Source organism: Nasonia vitripennis, chromosome 2 (assembly GCF_009193385.2).
Source record: "Nasonia vitripennis strain AsymCx chromosome 2, Nvit_psr_1.1, whole genome shotgun sequence".
In the NCBI taxonomy this organism is placed as follows: Eukaryota; Metazoa; Arthropoda; class Insecta; order Hymenoptera; family Pteromalidae; genus Nasonia; species Nasonia vitripennis.
This window is the reverse complement of record NC_045758.1, coordinates 21,594,725-21,610,058: the sequence shown is the minus strand read 5'-3', so window position 1 is coordinate 21,610,058 and position 15,334 is coordinate 21,594,725. Positions and strand designations below refer to the sequence as shown.

Below are 15,334 nucleotides of genomic sequence, written 5' to 3'. Positions count from 1 at the left end.
AAATCGAGCAAGGTAGAAAAACACCTCCCACAACAGTCTCATACGATATTTTATAGCACGACAACCTCAAAATCGACAATAAAGTTGTCATTTTGAGGTTAGCGTGCTATAAAATTTTATACGATACTCTTGACTTAAATGGTTGGCTTTTTAACTGCGCCGTGTAAAAAAGAACCATTTAAGTCACACGTATCGTAATGTACTATTAGGTATGGAGTTATTTCATTGAAGTAACAGGTGACGGCAGGTTGGGTGAGACGTCTAAAAACAAAAATGCTCATATAAACCCCAAACTTAAAAGCCTCAACCCATGCACCTACCCTGCACGTGCACTTAATGAGTTACAATTATAAGAATTGAATGTTAAACTATGTACTATTAATTTTTCGAAAACACTATTTTTTCTAAAAACCATCCCGCGATTAAAATATAAAAGTAAATCACCATTTTTCATCAGCCCTACAAAAGGATGCATCATCGACGCGGAAAATATAGTGTACGATACTTGTACTCTAAGCTGGTATTTTATTGCTGCTTTGCTCGGGTGCCAACTACGCGTCGTGTAATAAAGTGTCTCTTGGGTCGCACGTTTCATAATGTACCAAGTATTACTCCTGTAAAAACATCAGTGTGATCCTGCAGATTACTGCACTCTTCAGATTAAATGTTTATGTAAATTCAATCAATCAAATCATAAATAACAAAATAAGACACGATATGCTGCGAGGCCAACTTTCGAGTTCGAAAAAGCCACCCATTTATTTTTCATTTGATATATTTACATTGTAAAATAAGTACGGATTTTTTAAGTTATTACTACTCATTTCTGAAAAGAAACTAGACATACTATATTTGAATCAAAGATGCACCTGCACGAATTATTTTCAATGTACCTAATAGAAACATGAGGGTAAAATAAAAACTGTATATAAAAGATATATGTAAATGTAGTTTTTAATAATATTTCTAAACGTTAAAAATATATATTTGTTATACATTTAAGTGTGTACAGTCATTCAATAAGTAAGCAGCTATTTGTCTCACAACCATGTGAGGAAAAATATGATCGAAAGCTTCATTGATTAGGTCCTCTTGTTCTATCATTTTATGATAGAGGTTTTGCGCGCGCTTGAAACCTCGGAGTACGTCTTCAGCATACATGGAAAATCCGTTCAGATCGTACAGCCCGAAGTTGGCCTCGAAGTTAGAGTCCCGCATGAGCGTGGCAATTTGATAGTGACTTTTTCTAAGGAATTCCAAAAATGAGCAGGACTGTGTGAATCTTGTCAATTTCATCCTGGAGATATATGCGATGCAGTCTTGATAATAATTCCACAGTATTAGATTCTCCTTTATGATACGTTCGTCCTTCAATTTGATCGATGACTGTGTCAGGCAAGCCTTTTTCAAAGCTAGCGCTTTAAGCATGAGCCTGATACTTGGATTTTCGATGTTTTGAGGATAAAGGGAAGCGAAAGGCGTTTTGCCGCTGCTCTCTTCGAGGAGCACATCTGCGCCGGCTGACAAAAGTATGCTCATCATCTGCTCATTTGAAATCTGGCAGCAGAGGTGCAATGCGGTGTAACCATCCTCGTTTTTCATATTAACGTTAGCGCCGCGTTGGAGCAAAGTTTCCAGCATTGCCGGATTCTCACGATTACATGCAATTAATAACGGAAATTTGCCATTTATCGCTTGCGCATTCACGTTTGCACCGTAGTCCAAATAGAGGTTTACCTGGAAAATAAATAACACATCGAAATATGAAATTATAACGTGTGTATAGCACATTTGAATTTTTCGTAAAAATAGAGTTTGAATTGAATTTTAAATCAAGTCAGTGCAGCGTAACTTATATAAAAGATGATTTTACGTATTTTATATATATATATCCTCTTATAGTGAGGCGATAAGTATACACCTAAGCTACTCCTGTGCCTCACACTTGTACTACAATAACGCTTATTCGCATCACTTGTATCGAAATGTACTACTATTAGTACTTACTAATTCACATGTTCCTCTAGCAGCTGCCTGGTGTATTGGCTGGTGCTGGCCTTTATGTTCAATGTCGTCGAGAGAGACACCCTTCTCGATAAAGGTTTTGGCCAGGTCACAGATTTGTTTCGTATCAATAATTGCTTCTGTTAGATAGTGCAAAACGTTCGCGCCGCCTGTATTTTTAGCAAAAATGTCGGCTCCGTATTTTATCAACAGCGGTACCATTTTGTCAGCATTTTTTACCACGAGCGCAGCGTGCAGTGGCGTCACGCCCTCATCATTAGTGATATTCACATCAGCTCCTTTCTCGAGAAACAATTCGGCCAAGTTGATCCAACCCTCATCCACCGCAACGAGCAGGGCGCTCGCATCTCCAAAGGTCTTAACGTTTAAGTCGGCGCCATAGTCGATTATCAGACGAATGAGTTGCTCGTTCTCGGGATAGTGGCGATGCTGACTCAACAAAAGATGAAGGATCCTGTATTCACGGTCGATCATTCCAGAGTCACGACGTATGCAAACCTCGTTGACGTCGGCACCGAAGCGCACGAGCAGCTCGGCTGAGTCGTAGTAATGGCGAGTAACCGCGAGCCACAGTAGAGTGTTATTTTCAAAAAATTTATCCAACAAAGTCGTTCTGAGGTCAGGTTCCAGCTCCACGACCAGCTTAGTAATGGAATTATGATCGGTGGCACGAATACGTTCCTTGATCTGACTGCGAATGAGAGAGCCGCTATAGAAGATCTTGCTGAGCGTTTGATGCAGCAATCGGCCATAATGGCGCGAGCGTTTGGTTCTTTCGTCCGAATCTGCCATTACAGCTCGATGCAGTCTACATCGTAGGTTCTGCTGGTATAGAGAACGGCTTCTTAGTTTAACTTCAAGTATCTTCGTAGTTTGGAAACGCAATACGAGGAAATACAGCTGTATAACAAGAGAGTCTCGTCGTCGCTTGGTCTTTTTCTGATGTCCTGAGAAAAATGAAAAAAAAAAAAATAAATAAATTAAATTAAACCCATTATAAATGGCTTACTGACGAGTTTCATTAATATCAGTTTCGTAAGTACTATTAAAACAACCTGAATCTTGTTCATCCAGTGAATTTTTAAGGTAAAAAATGAATGACCTTATGAAAAAAGTTCGATTTCTGTAGAGAAATCTGCAGAGAATTTAAACTCTATGCTGAGATTATTTTATGCTGCAAAATTTTTTTGCAAACTTTTCGCAGGTGAGTCCCTTTTTTTCCTATCATTAACTCTCATTTACCCCAACACAGCACAAAAAGAAAAATAATCTCGAAAATTTAATTTTTTTAGTATAAATGTCGAGTGACTCTACTAGTCTTTACGAGTCAATAATACCGTAATAGAGTCACTCGATATTTGTATTAGTTTTTCACAATGCAATAGTCTCTTATACTATCTTTCAATAGGGAAAGGGCATGGTTTTGCTATATACATATAAACACTTGTACACAGTAGAAAATAGCATAAGAATATGTTATGTATCATTTGTTACTGATTTCTCGAATAAAAATGATTTATATATAATCATGTATGCTCATCTAGAATCATATATAATTTTAAATAATTATGCATGGTCACGTATAATTATACATGATTATATATAATTATATAGGATTATATAGAACCATATATAATTAGTGTAAATGATAAAGTTCGAGATTGAAATGTCGCTTGTACATAATTATATTTTACTATATATTATTATATGTAATTCTATGACTATGTACAGCCGCCGTTAAATGAAACTTTAAATATCCCGCCCGTCGGCCATGACACTTCCCATTATAGAGATACACGTATTTATTATAATGTATTCTCCAATATGGCAGCTCGAATGATAAAGACCTAATCTAACGTGCGGGCATTTGGGTACATGTTCACAATATTCTGATGAATCTATTTTGATTTTGAAGCTCATTTTCTCACATCTCTACAATAATTTTGGAGGAAACAATAGCGTTATGTTATGCTTTACGTGTATACACCAATATATATTTTCAGCCTTTGTGCCGCCATATTGATCAGGCGAGCTCTCAATCGTTTAAACATCCCTGGTAAAAATAACTTATATTAAATCCGATTCGAAAGCTAATAGGGTTTAATTGGATTTCTTAATCGGAAATTATCCAATTAAAACCTATTTAATCGATTAAAATCTATTTAATCTGATTATAAGTTTTAGTCGGTCTTAATCGGATTTAAACAGTTGTGTTTTTAAATAAAATGTTATATTTGTCGAAAAATACAACTGATTGAATCCGATTAAAACCGACTAAAAGTTATAATCAGATTACATAGATTTTAATCGATTAAATTGGTTTTAATTGAATAATTTACGATTAAGAAATCCAATTACAACCTATTACCTTTTGAATCGGATTTAATAAGGTATTTTTACCAGGGATAGCAGACAGAATTTTCAAAACAATATTACTTAACAAATGTTGCAGTAAAAATCGTAATTCTTGTACTTTTGTGTAAGACTAAACCTTTGTTTTATTTTATAAAAGGTTTTAAAGATCATGTCTGTTCCCTATTCGACACCTAGTCGTATATGTGTTTACAAAATGGCGAATTGTTTTCTCTCTCATCAGTCATCAGGGAAAAGAAAACAAGGTGTGTGTGCGTACGCGTATGCGTGTACGTGTGTGTGTATGTGTGTGTGTGTGTGTGTGTGTGTGAAGTTTCCTCAATATCCAAGATCCACCATCCACCTAATGCACTTTTATTTTCTGTCAAAATTGTACTTACTTTATTCTATGACCTCGGCTGCCTCGACATGGCGGAACTGCATTGACTCATGATTCTTAATCTTTCATACACGAAAAAACTTTTGGTACCCTGGAAGCTCTAAAAATTATACATATAATTTATGTGTTGTCCTCACGACGCGGTTTTGACTCTACGCTATATTATTTTGGAAGCTCTCTGTACATCCGAGATTCTACAGAGTGCATGGGGCGCCCAATTCCCGAATGTAAGCCATTCCCCCACCACGCGAAGAAAACGGTGGTGGGGGAAGCCTGCATTTTGGCCCGTCTCGGCCTGCATGCCAGAATGGGGGCCCCAGAGCTCCAAAAGTGGAGTCTCTTAGACTCCAAGAGTTTCGGACTACCCAGAGTGCCAAAAGTTTTTCCATGTATATGCACGTAAACTATCCGCATTCGAGCAAAAGTGGCACATCTAGCGATCACTTAAAGAAGTTTTCTAAGTTATAGGTATACCATCTACATACCTACTACTTTATGATCTCGCTATTCCCCCTATAAACGACTGATTGCGATTAAGTATCGAAAATATCGAATACGATGTTCCCAAGTATATTTATTCCATATAAGATGATTATTTTTATTTTTTTTAAGGGTATGACACTCCTGTTTTACTGATCCTCCCTAACTAACTTAGATTTCACTTTTTGGTGAATTGGCTGGCTGAATAGCGTATTGAAGATCTAATGAAGGACGCACAACTGCTTTTATTATTTATTAACACCATGTTAGTTTCTAAGAGGAAATCAATTGTCCGCGGCAAGCGACTTGACATCGTGCACACACACACACATACACACACACACATATATATATACATATGTGATCGCTACTACTGTAACATTGTTGTATTCATTTAAATGATATAAAAGCAATTTTTACCATAATCATGCCAAGTAAAAATCATGAAAAGAAAAGTAACATTATTTTAGTGCAATGCTATGTATGAATGGATGATACAAAGATCTACGTCATTGTCCTTTTTTTTTTATTGCTAGGTTGTGCAAGATTGTTGATCTTCTTTAACCGACCAACATGGCATCTGCCGCTACGCGCTTTCACCAAATTTTTGTTTTCTATTTAGCATGGATTTTAATTTTTGGCGAAAAATCACATAAAAGCGGTTGTCCGCCTGTTATTAGGTCCTCAATATGCAACTCCTAAAAGGAAAATTAATTCCGAGCAAGCATTCCGCCAAAAAGTGAAATCTTACATTCTGACGGTTCTTTATTTCTCGTGTTTTTAGGTTTTAATGATTTTACGTTTCATGTTTTGAATCTCGTGCGAACCACAAACACCATGATGTGTGTGTGTGTGTGTTTGTGTGCGTGTGTTCAACATTGCAACACATATTTAGGCAGTATTTTTAGTGCCATGTATACCGAATAGGATACCACCATCAAAACCTCGGATAACTCGCGACTCTCACACTAGACGCGACGTACGAAACTCAAAACGCATAAGGTAAAGACGTCGAAATTACGCAAAAACTCGGGAAACAACTGTACTGATTCTGTTACTACACATCAGCTGAAACCAAAGACTCATTTTTTCTGCTGCTGCTAGGTTGCTTTATATACTTTAATGATTCAAAAGTTACTTCCATACCTTTCTTTCTAGCATGTTCGATGATTAGCTTTATGAATTAGAAAGGGGCCAAAAACTTCTAAGAAAACTAAATCTTTATAATCTTTAAAAAACTCCGAAGAAATAAAAGATAAATCAATATAGTTTAAATGATGAAGAAAAATAAAAAATTATACATATCTCCACAACCTTTTCACCTTATTATATCCATCGGTTTTAACAATAGCAGCTTTTGATTTTGTGTAATGTAAAAATGATTGCGTTGAATGTTTTATCACGGCATTTGTTGCTTGCGCTTTGGACAGATTTGGTGATATGGGTCTATTATTTATTTATTTTTTAAAATTTTTTAATGTTTTCACCTTTTTTTCATTAACAGAAGAAGGCTAGTACCTGAAACTAGACCTTAAAGAAAAAAGACACAATTCACAATTTATGCACTTTTAGCAAAATTCATTTAACAGGACTGATACGTAATAAATAATACCTAATATACCTTTAAAATATTTATTTATAGTACAGCAACAGGCTGGTGCCATATGCATGCCATTTTTGTTATTAACTTAAAATAATGTTTTCATAAGACGTGCATCGAAAAAGCGCTTTTCGCCTACGAAAAAATGGAGCGAAAGTAGATTTTTTCAAGCCTGAGTAAAAGGCCTTTTTAGTGTTTTTGTGTGTTTATATAAGTATAAACACATCCACACATACATATATACATATATCCGAGGCGAAAGTGTTTTTTCCTTAGGGTCGAAAGTACTCACTTTCGCCCCTAGGAAAAAAACACTTTCACTTCAGATATTTGCATTTTCGTGCGTGTATGCGTGTGACACATCTCATATATGTATGTATATACCATCGGTCCGTGTGACATCGAACACAATTCAGATTTACAACAAAATTCTACTATGAGATACTGGACGATTCTGCTTTTTCAGGCAGGCTAAAAAGAGCATTATCGATGCACTGATTATAAAAAGCACGATACACAACAAGGGGTGAATTGGCTTTTTTAGACTCGGATGATGGTTCAATCATCATCCTTGATTAAAAAAGCCAACTTTGACCCCTAGTTGTGTAATGTACTATTTTAAACGGCATGCAAAATAAAGTTACGGAAATGTTAAATGCATTTCTTGCAATTTTTGTCATGCATGCCACTATTTTGCAAAATCCTGCTGTGAAACCAAATTTCCTAACGCCAATCAATTATAAAATTTGAGTCCCGTTCGAATGGTATGCAGTTTGAAGTCTTGGTCATACGAGGGGCGCTGCACGCCAATTTTCGCTGAGTGTTTTTGTGATTGAAGCTTAATGTTTTTATATCGGCATGCATTTTGAAAACACGAAAATGTCCTACTTATTTATCATTTTTTACGTAATTCTTTGATTCCATTTGGCTGCTGCGAATTGCATGCCATCAATTATTATAGCTTGAATTTGTTTGTAATACCTTACGTTACAACCCTGGTAGAAACAGAATCCTAGTAACTAGCAAGTTCTCAGGGTCTCAATCTAAGAAATTGGTAGTTTTACTTGCCAGTTTTTGTTACAAAATGTAACGCTTTTTCTTAGATTGAGTATGCTTAATAGTAACTTCCCATAATAGTTAGGAAAAAACTGGAATCCAGTTACACGTGAGATATTGCAATTTGAGGTCAGATATGAAAAGCTAGGTATTAACACGCTTATTGGGAATTTCCGTTAAAGAAAGGTATTGAATAACGATTTTCTATGCGAAAAATTGTTTCCGAAAAATTAAGTCTGATCGGAAACTCGCACTCACGACTTCCAGGAGGCGAAATTCATATGACACGCGCCTTAGCCACTTGAGCCATGCGAACGTTCTTGTACGATGTGCACAGACTGCGTTATTTGCTGAAATTATTAGCATTATTTACTTAACGCCTAAATACTGACAATTATTTATTGCATCCCACTCAAATTTGTTAAATTATCAATACCTATATAAAGCATATTTCTATCTCATAAAAAATGGGTAGTTATCGGCAATTTTCAGCCATGTAAAATGTGAACAGTTTTATACCTTTTAACTACCTAGTTCTTAGGTTTTTACCCAGTTTAAATCGGACTTTTTCTACCAGGGAAAGACAGGCAATGTAATATCGCACAAAACCACTAAAATTCTTTACAAAAAGAGAAGCCATTTTCCTAATGACAGGCAAGCTTGCAGCGGCCAATAACCCCTCTATCTTTCATATTTCAGGGTTGATTATCAATTCTCAAAGAGACACGTGGTAGAAAATGGAAGAACATATTCTGTCAAAATCTTCTAGTCTATAAGTATGACTTTTCTGATCTGGGTTTTCCTTATCTGTATAATTTGTTGAATTAAATCTGTTAGAAACCAAGCAGAGCTTATAAATTATAATTTATTTATTTGTTATTAATGTTGGCATTGATGTATTGAAGTTATCAGATTTTTTAATAATTTAACAATATCATCTTTTTCAGTAATCTTTTACGATGATTTTTCGATTCTATAATATGATGTCACAATTAATTGCGACTTTCTGTCAAGCTGATTGATATTGCACTTTTTCTTCCTTCTTCTGAATATTTTCATCAGCAGCCTGAATAGAAAAATTCATACGATTTTGTTGGGATTCAAACATTTTCAGCTGTACGACTTAACCTTCATTTTTCGACGCTAAAAAACTAACTTAATTAGTAGTAACTTCATCGGTCTTACATACTAACCAGTATAAAAACTTAGCGTTTGCGAGAAGTAAAAACCGTATGCCACCTAGGGGCTAGCCTGCAACGATCATTATATATTTTTTAGTTTACTTCATTGTCATACGTTTACCTACGTTCGCATACGTTCGCTTACGTTTCTGTATAATGCTGTACAAAATGTTTGAATCTTAACCAAAACGTACGCGAACGTACGTGAACATACGGCATCTTACAAAAATCTAAAGCAGCGACCCGTAATATACAACAAAATCGTACGATTCATTTTTGTTCATGTTCTTCGTATAATCGGACTTCCTTCTCTAACCACTCTCACTTGATCGCATGGAAAAAATACAACTTTTTAGGCCTAACAGGATACCCGGGACATCCACAAATGGGTCCATACAGCCCAATCTCGCGAACCGGCAAAACCGTGTATAATAAAGAGGCCTCAATGCTCGATTACGCAGACCGGCGAAATTTAGACGTTTGAAAAATCCTTCATAACTTTCATCCCCATCAAAGCTAGCAAACGTGCAAAATTTTAATCCCGGTTGAAAAGAATCATATGTTTTTATCAATATGTTAAAAATATCTACTTTTATCATATGTTTTTGTGGTTTCAATTTAACATCTGATAAAAACATGTAATAAAAGCACATACTAATAACTCTTCTGATCGTTAATCAAAAATAAAACTTAAAAGCGACACATTTATTATATTTGGTGACCATAAATGGTAGTACCATGCGCGGATGATAACACCAAAAATAGGTCATATGTCTATGTTATATGCAACTTGACTTGTTTTGTTTAAACTTTTAAAAGTTAAGTGGCAGATAACATAGACATATGACCTATTTTTGGTGTTATCATCCGCGCATGGTACTACCATTTATGGTCACCAAATATAATAAATGTGTCGCTTTTAAGTTTTATTTTTGATTAACGATCAGAAGATTTATTAGTATGTGCTTTTATATTACATGTTTTTATCAGATGTTAAATTGAAACCACAAAAACACATGATTAAAGTACATGTTTTTAACATATTGATAAAAACATGATTTTTTTCAACCGGGATATACAGAAAATCCTCCATATTATAGTGATCGTCCCGATGGAGGCTCTGACCATTCTCATTCGAATCCTCCTAAAAAATACAACTTTCCAGGCCCGGTGGATCTCCGGGAACGTGCACAATGGGATCCATCCAGCTCGCGATTACGCCAACCAGCAGAGCTCACTTATAAGCAAGTATTTAAATAATCTTTTATAGCGCTTGTCCCGATAAAGCTTCCCTGTTCTAACCATATTTTAGTCGATTCATTATGAAAAAATACATTTTGTAATAGTTATTTATAATTAAATTATTAGATTATTTATAATTAAAGGAAGATGAAATTATTTACAAAAACTACAGAAAATAGAAAATAATCAAAATCCAATAAAATGGCGCGTTTTCGCTCCTGATCTAACCTTACAGAGTGTGCGTGTGCGTGTAGGTCTGAACATCAAAATTTGAATTTCGAAACTGAGTTAATTCGATAAACATTCAAAATTAATTGCCTCGATTTATATTATGGATATTTTGAGTAAGATCAGGGGAGTAGGTCGTTAATGTCTCGGATTTTGATTCTTATCTATTTCTTCTGCAGTTTTTGCGAATAATTATGTTTCCTCGTGAGCCTTATAGTCCTGAAAGTCACCTGGAGTCCTCATTTCTTCATCACAGCAAGCTTATTCATCTTGTTATAAACCACAAAAAGCGCCACAAAATACACGCGAAACTTCATAAAACGGCAAAATTGGTAGAAAATATTGCAAAAGCATTAGTTTATATGGGAGCTGCGACGTCACGCTTAATTTACAAGGCGAATTGTTTCATGCAGTCTGTATATGGTACAACTACTTACTCTTCCTCTTCACGCTCACGCTTTATTTACTCTATACTCGTTTTTCCTTTCTAATAAAACTAGCAAACTACTTAGCTACTTAAGTCCAGCGCGCGCTTCCAGGGTTCAATTTTCTTGAGGTTATAGAAGTATTCTCATGCCTTTTAAGTAAATTTTCATTTATAGAGATAATTTAAGTTGCCCGTTGCCATTTTCCTTTATTATTATTTTTTTGTAACGAGTAGACTATTTTTGCGTTTTTCGTACCTATTAAGCGGGCGTAAAGTACCAGTTTATTAACCAGTGGGCAAAAAAAGTCGGCAGCAAAAAAAGTGAGCAGCGGGCAAAAAAATTTCAAATCTATACTTAAAACATTTAAAAAAGTTTCTGTATGTACTGTATAAGCAGCATTTTTACATGAAAGTCATTTTGTAATATAAATTTGTATCACAGGTTTTAGCATGGTAGTATTCAGTTGTGATTCTTTTAACGATTTATCAAGTAAATTCTCTAATCACATATACTGTCAGTATTAAACTCTTATAAATATAGCAAATTTTTATTTTTTACAATAAAATAAAATAGCAAATCTTGTATTAGTATTATTTTCCAACCCTGGAAAGTAATCTTATGAACTGCAATTGTTGTATTGATTAATGGTAGCTTTTCATTGCGCACAGCACAAACATTGAAATTACAAATCAATATACAATTTAAAGACTTCAATCATTTTCATCTGAGTCTTCACTGTCATTTTCATCATCTTCTAACTCTGGCATAGGAAAACGCAATATAGCTGCAATACCTGTGAGTTGATCTAGTTCTGTAAAAATTAATATTTCGATTATAGAAACAATTAAAAGTAATTTTTAAATACAATATGGATGAATACGTACGCTCGCCAGATATATGCATGCTTGAAAATATTTTAACATCACCACCACTCTCTCTAACTGCTTCAACAAGAGCCACATATTCTTTCCTTAATGCAACATCTTGACATCTAAAAAAACAGTGTGAGTATAATGTTATCTATTTAGTTGAAATTAATTTAAATTTATTCTTGATTATAATCTTACCTAAATAATTTATCTGAAATCAACAGAGTTTCAACAGCTTGTGCTTCGCATGCTGCTGTTACATGTTTTTTACCATAAAAAGCCTTTGATGGTTCTATTTGTAGCATTGTATAAAAGGTTTCTAACGCTTTTACTTCACCAGCAGCTTTTGTATCAGAGATTCGCGAAATTACTGCTGGATCAGTTAAGACTTCTGTAAAAATTATTATAAACATGCTGTTATACAATAAACATTTGTGATAACTTGACTGGAGACAAAAAGTATTCTTACCTCTCAATGAATGTTTAAATCCAGAACTTGCATGGACAAGCATAAACTTACTTTTATTTTCCAGAATCAGTTTATTTTCAGACTTAATTGCTTGTTGTATCATGTAGCTCATGAATTGATCCCTCACGAATCCTGGGCTTGCAAGTATAACACATTTCACAACATCGAAATTTACATGTCTAATAATTCCTTGCATTATACTCTCATAAAATTTGTTTAGTCCCTATATAAATCATAAGATATAAATATTAATTACAGAAAGATGAATAATAGTTTAGAAATATATATATATAATAAATACCTTTTCATGCTGGGAAACATTGCCTTTTCTCTTACGAGGAATAACTTGATCTATTTTTGCACGCACTATTGTCATATTTGATGTAATCAAACATATGTGTGCTATACCTTCTTGCATTACAACTGCAGCGATATCAGCATGCTAAAAATATTACTTATCAAAACAATGTAAGTTTAGAATAAAAAATATTACAGTAGAATATCTTACTTGTGTTGGATCACATGCCATATCAACACGTTCTAGAGCTATTGAATCCCATATTGGTTTTTTTAAAGTGAATTTACGATTTTGTTCAACATCTAATGTATGATATGCACCAGTCTGAAAAAATATGGATTATCGATTTACTTAAAAAAAATATTTTTAAAAGTATAGGTAAAAGTACAAAGATCTTTAATTGTTTTCATAGGATCAAGTATTTATCTATTTACTTTTATAAGCTTTATCAAATATTAAATGAAAATGTATACACAAGCATATTTACCTTTACGTATTTATTTTCTTCTATGTTTCTGCCTTTAAGCCGTAAAACGCAAGCTTGAGTATCAAAGTCTATACTTTCTACGCTTATTGTTAATGTTGTTCGTACTCTATAGCTGCTTGAACTACCAGTAGAACTTTCAGTTTGTACTTTTCTAAAACGTGTAACAATATTATTTTTTTATATCATGACAATTAGCCTTTCAAATAAGTACAAATGATTTTGTTTCAATAAAATATACCTTATTGTGGAGCAGCTAACACAATCTCCCTCGCTGATCAGATTGTAAACATGCCACATATCCTCAGTATTTTCAGGGACAAGGGAAACGCTCCTAAATATGATAAAAAAAATAATTAAAAAAAAACAATTTCCATAGAATTAGACAAATTGTTGGTTATATTTTCTAGGTTAACTCACCCTTCACCATCTTTGTCAACATTTTTGGCAACTAATTTCATCTTAAAGTCGTTATCATAAAGTAACCTAAAAACAAAGTCGAACTTTTTAAACCATATTTACTTTTTTAACGATTACTAAGTACTAAGTTAATTTGACTGATTTAAACATTGCGTACTAAACCACTTACACTCGAAGTTTATAGAATTAAAACACGTGTGTCGTAGACAGAAAAGTCTCCTTCGTTATTCGACTCATTAAAAACCATTTTTTATTAACAAGATGGGATGATGCATTCGACGTGATTCTTACGTGTTAAAGTACATTATTGCCGGACTCATAGGTACAACCTGACATCAAACTTTTTAAGGTTATTAAGCATTTTGTTTTGGAAAACCATAGAGCTTCGACTTTTGCAAGAGAGTCTATATATAATTATACCTTCATGTATACCCATATAGATTCTGGATATAGTAGGTACTTGTAGGTAGATGTATAGTATCTACCGGAATCTACCCTACTACTACCTCTCCCCCCCCCCACCGATTTCACCATTAGCTTAGTTCCAATTATCGCCGCTTTATTTAATTTACACGTGCATATTGGCGCTGTTTTAACAGAAGCAGAACACAATTTACAAATTATACAAAAACTGGAAGTAGTCGATCTCGATTGAACGGAGAAATGATCATGATCTGTGGTCAACTTTTATAATTACGTGCCGGTGTAGTACCAGTTACTTATATTTATAACCTGAATCCTATATGATACCCGCATTATAGTCTAAAATTATACATATATTACTATTATCATTCACTGCAGGAAAATTGTTAGTCTGATGGGCACTTTGAGCTGCTATATAAAGAGAAAAAAGCTGCACTCAAGTGAGCTAGATTTTCAACTGATGAAAGCAATATTTGGAACAATACTTCGTTTCTTTGCGTTTATATTTAAGCATTAAAATAAACAACAGTACTGAGAAATGAATTGCAACGCAATTTGCAAAACTCAAAATCCTCTTTCCTGCTGCACTTATATAGCAGCCGTCCGCTGCAGCAGACCCTCCTTTTGAACGTCCCAAGTCCTTGGAAGGATAAGGATGTGATGTGGCTGGAAAAACGGTGTGTCGTATCTCAAAACACCCAAAAGATTAAGCTAAGTATACAGCCGTGTACGAGTTCCACGAGAGCCGCTTCAAGCTTGGTACGAGTCTGATTATCTTGACTACTCCATTGACTACTCCATTGTTCTGTATTTATACAGTTTTATTATATAAATACTTATATCGTTTATGATCCACGTTTGCGTTTTAAAATTCGCGCTTAATAAATTTACTTACTATAATATACCAGCTATAATAGTATACTAGTCACAGCTGTGACGTAAGGGTTTTGCGCGACGTCACAATACTATAGCGCAATTTTCAAACAGTAGGTATTGTTTGCATGGCAGCTTTAAAAGTAAATTGGATTAATATTTTTCATTTACTTGTTGATTATGCTTATTTAACGATTTATTTACCATTGACTTTGTTAATTTTATAAAATAATTAAAAATTACAAGTCTGGTGTATTTATTTGAGAACGTATAAGTGCGTATATTGTTGTCTGGTAATAATACAAGTATTATGATTATTGAAAATATAGTATAAAGACGTAAGATCGTTATATTGAAAATATTTTTTTTATATATGTAATGCGTATGATGCATTGTCATCATTATAAAAAATCATTTATATTTTATTTTATATTAGTAAAAACTTGCATGTGATATACGATTAAAATAATATGATGCAATAAACGTTTGAAAACAATGCAATTTCA

The 15,334-nt window shown here is 34.1% G+C and overlaps 2 protein-coding genes across 4 annotated transcripts; both read right to left on the bottom strand.

The window, feature by feature from the left end:
- Positions 1-931: 931 nt before the first annotated feature.
- Positions 932-5,268, bottom strand: LOC103316635 (putative ankyrin repeat protein RF_0381). 2 transcript variants are annotated; one of them, XM_031924357.2, is made up of 4 exons: positions 4,779-5,268; positions 2,524-2,972; positions 2,008-2,454; positions 932-1,737 (listed from the first exon to the last, which is right to left on the bottom strand). In XM_031924357.2, the coding sequence occupies exons 2-4, from the start codon at positions 2,815-2,817 to the stop codon at positions 991-993; spliced, it is 1,488 nt and encodes a 495-aa protein (XP_031780217.1). In that variant the 5' UTR covers positions 2,818-2,972; positions 4,779-5,268; the 3' UTR covers positions 932-990. The 2 variants fall into 2 exon arrangements, with proteins under 2 accessions (XP_031780217.1, XP_031780216.1); XM_031924356.2 differs by having other exon boundaries at positions 2,008-2,972; positions 4,779-5,267.
- Positions 5,269-11,461: 6,193 nt separating this feature from the next.
- On the bottom strand, positions 11,462-14,178 carry LOC100113863 (protein pelota). 2 transcript variants are annotated; one of them, XM_001602665.5, is made up of 10 exons: positions 13,702-14,178; positions 13,533-13,598; positions 13,354-13,446; positions 13,116-13,266; positions 12,839-12,952; positions 12,632-12,772; positions 12,331-12,553; positions 12,060-12,252; positions 11,877-11,983; positions 11,462-11,803 (listed from the first exon to the last, which is right to left on the bottom strand). In XM_001602665.5, the coding sequence occupies exons 2-10, from the start codon at positions 13,571-13,573 to the stop codon at positions 11,703-11,705; spliced, it is 1,164 nt and encodes a 387-aa protein (XP_001602715.1). In that variant the 5' UTR covers positions 13,574-13,598; positions 13,702-14,178; the 3' UTR covers positions 11,462-11,702. The 2 variants fall into 2 exon arrangements, with proteins under 2 accessions (XP_001602715.1, XP_016838598.1); XM_016983109.2 differs by having other exon boundaries at positions 11,465-11,803; positions 13,533-13,615; positions 13,702-13,966.
- Between the last annotated feature and the right edge of the window lie 1,156 nt (positions 14,179-15,334).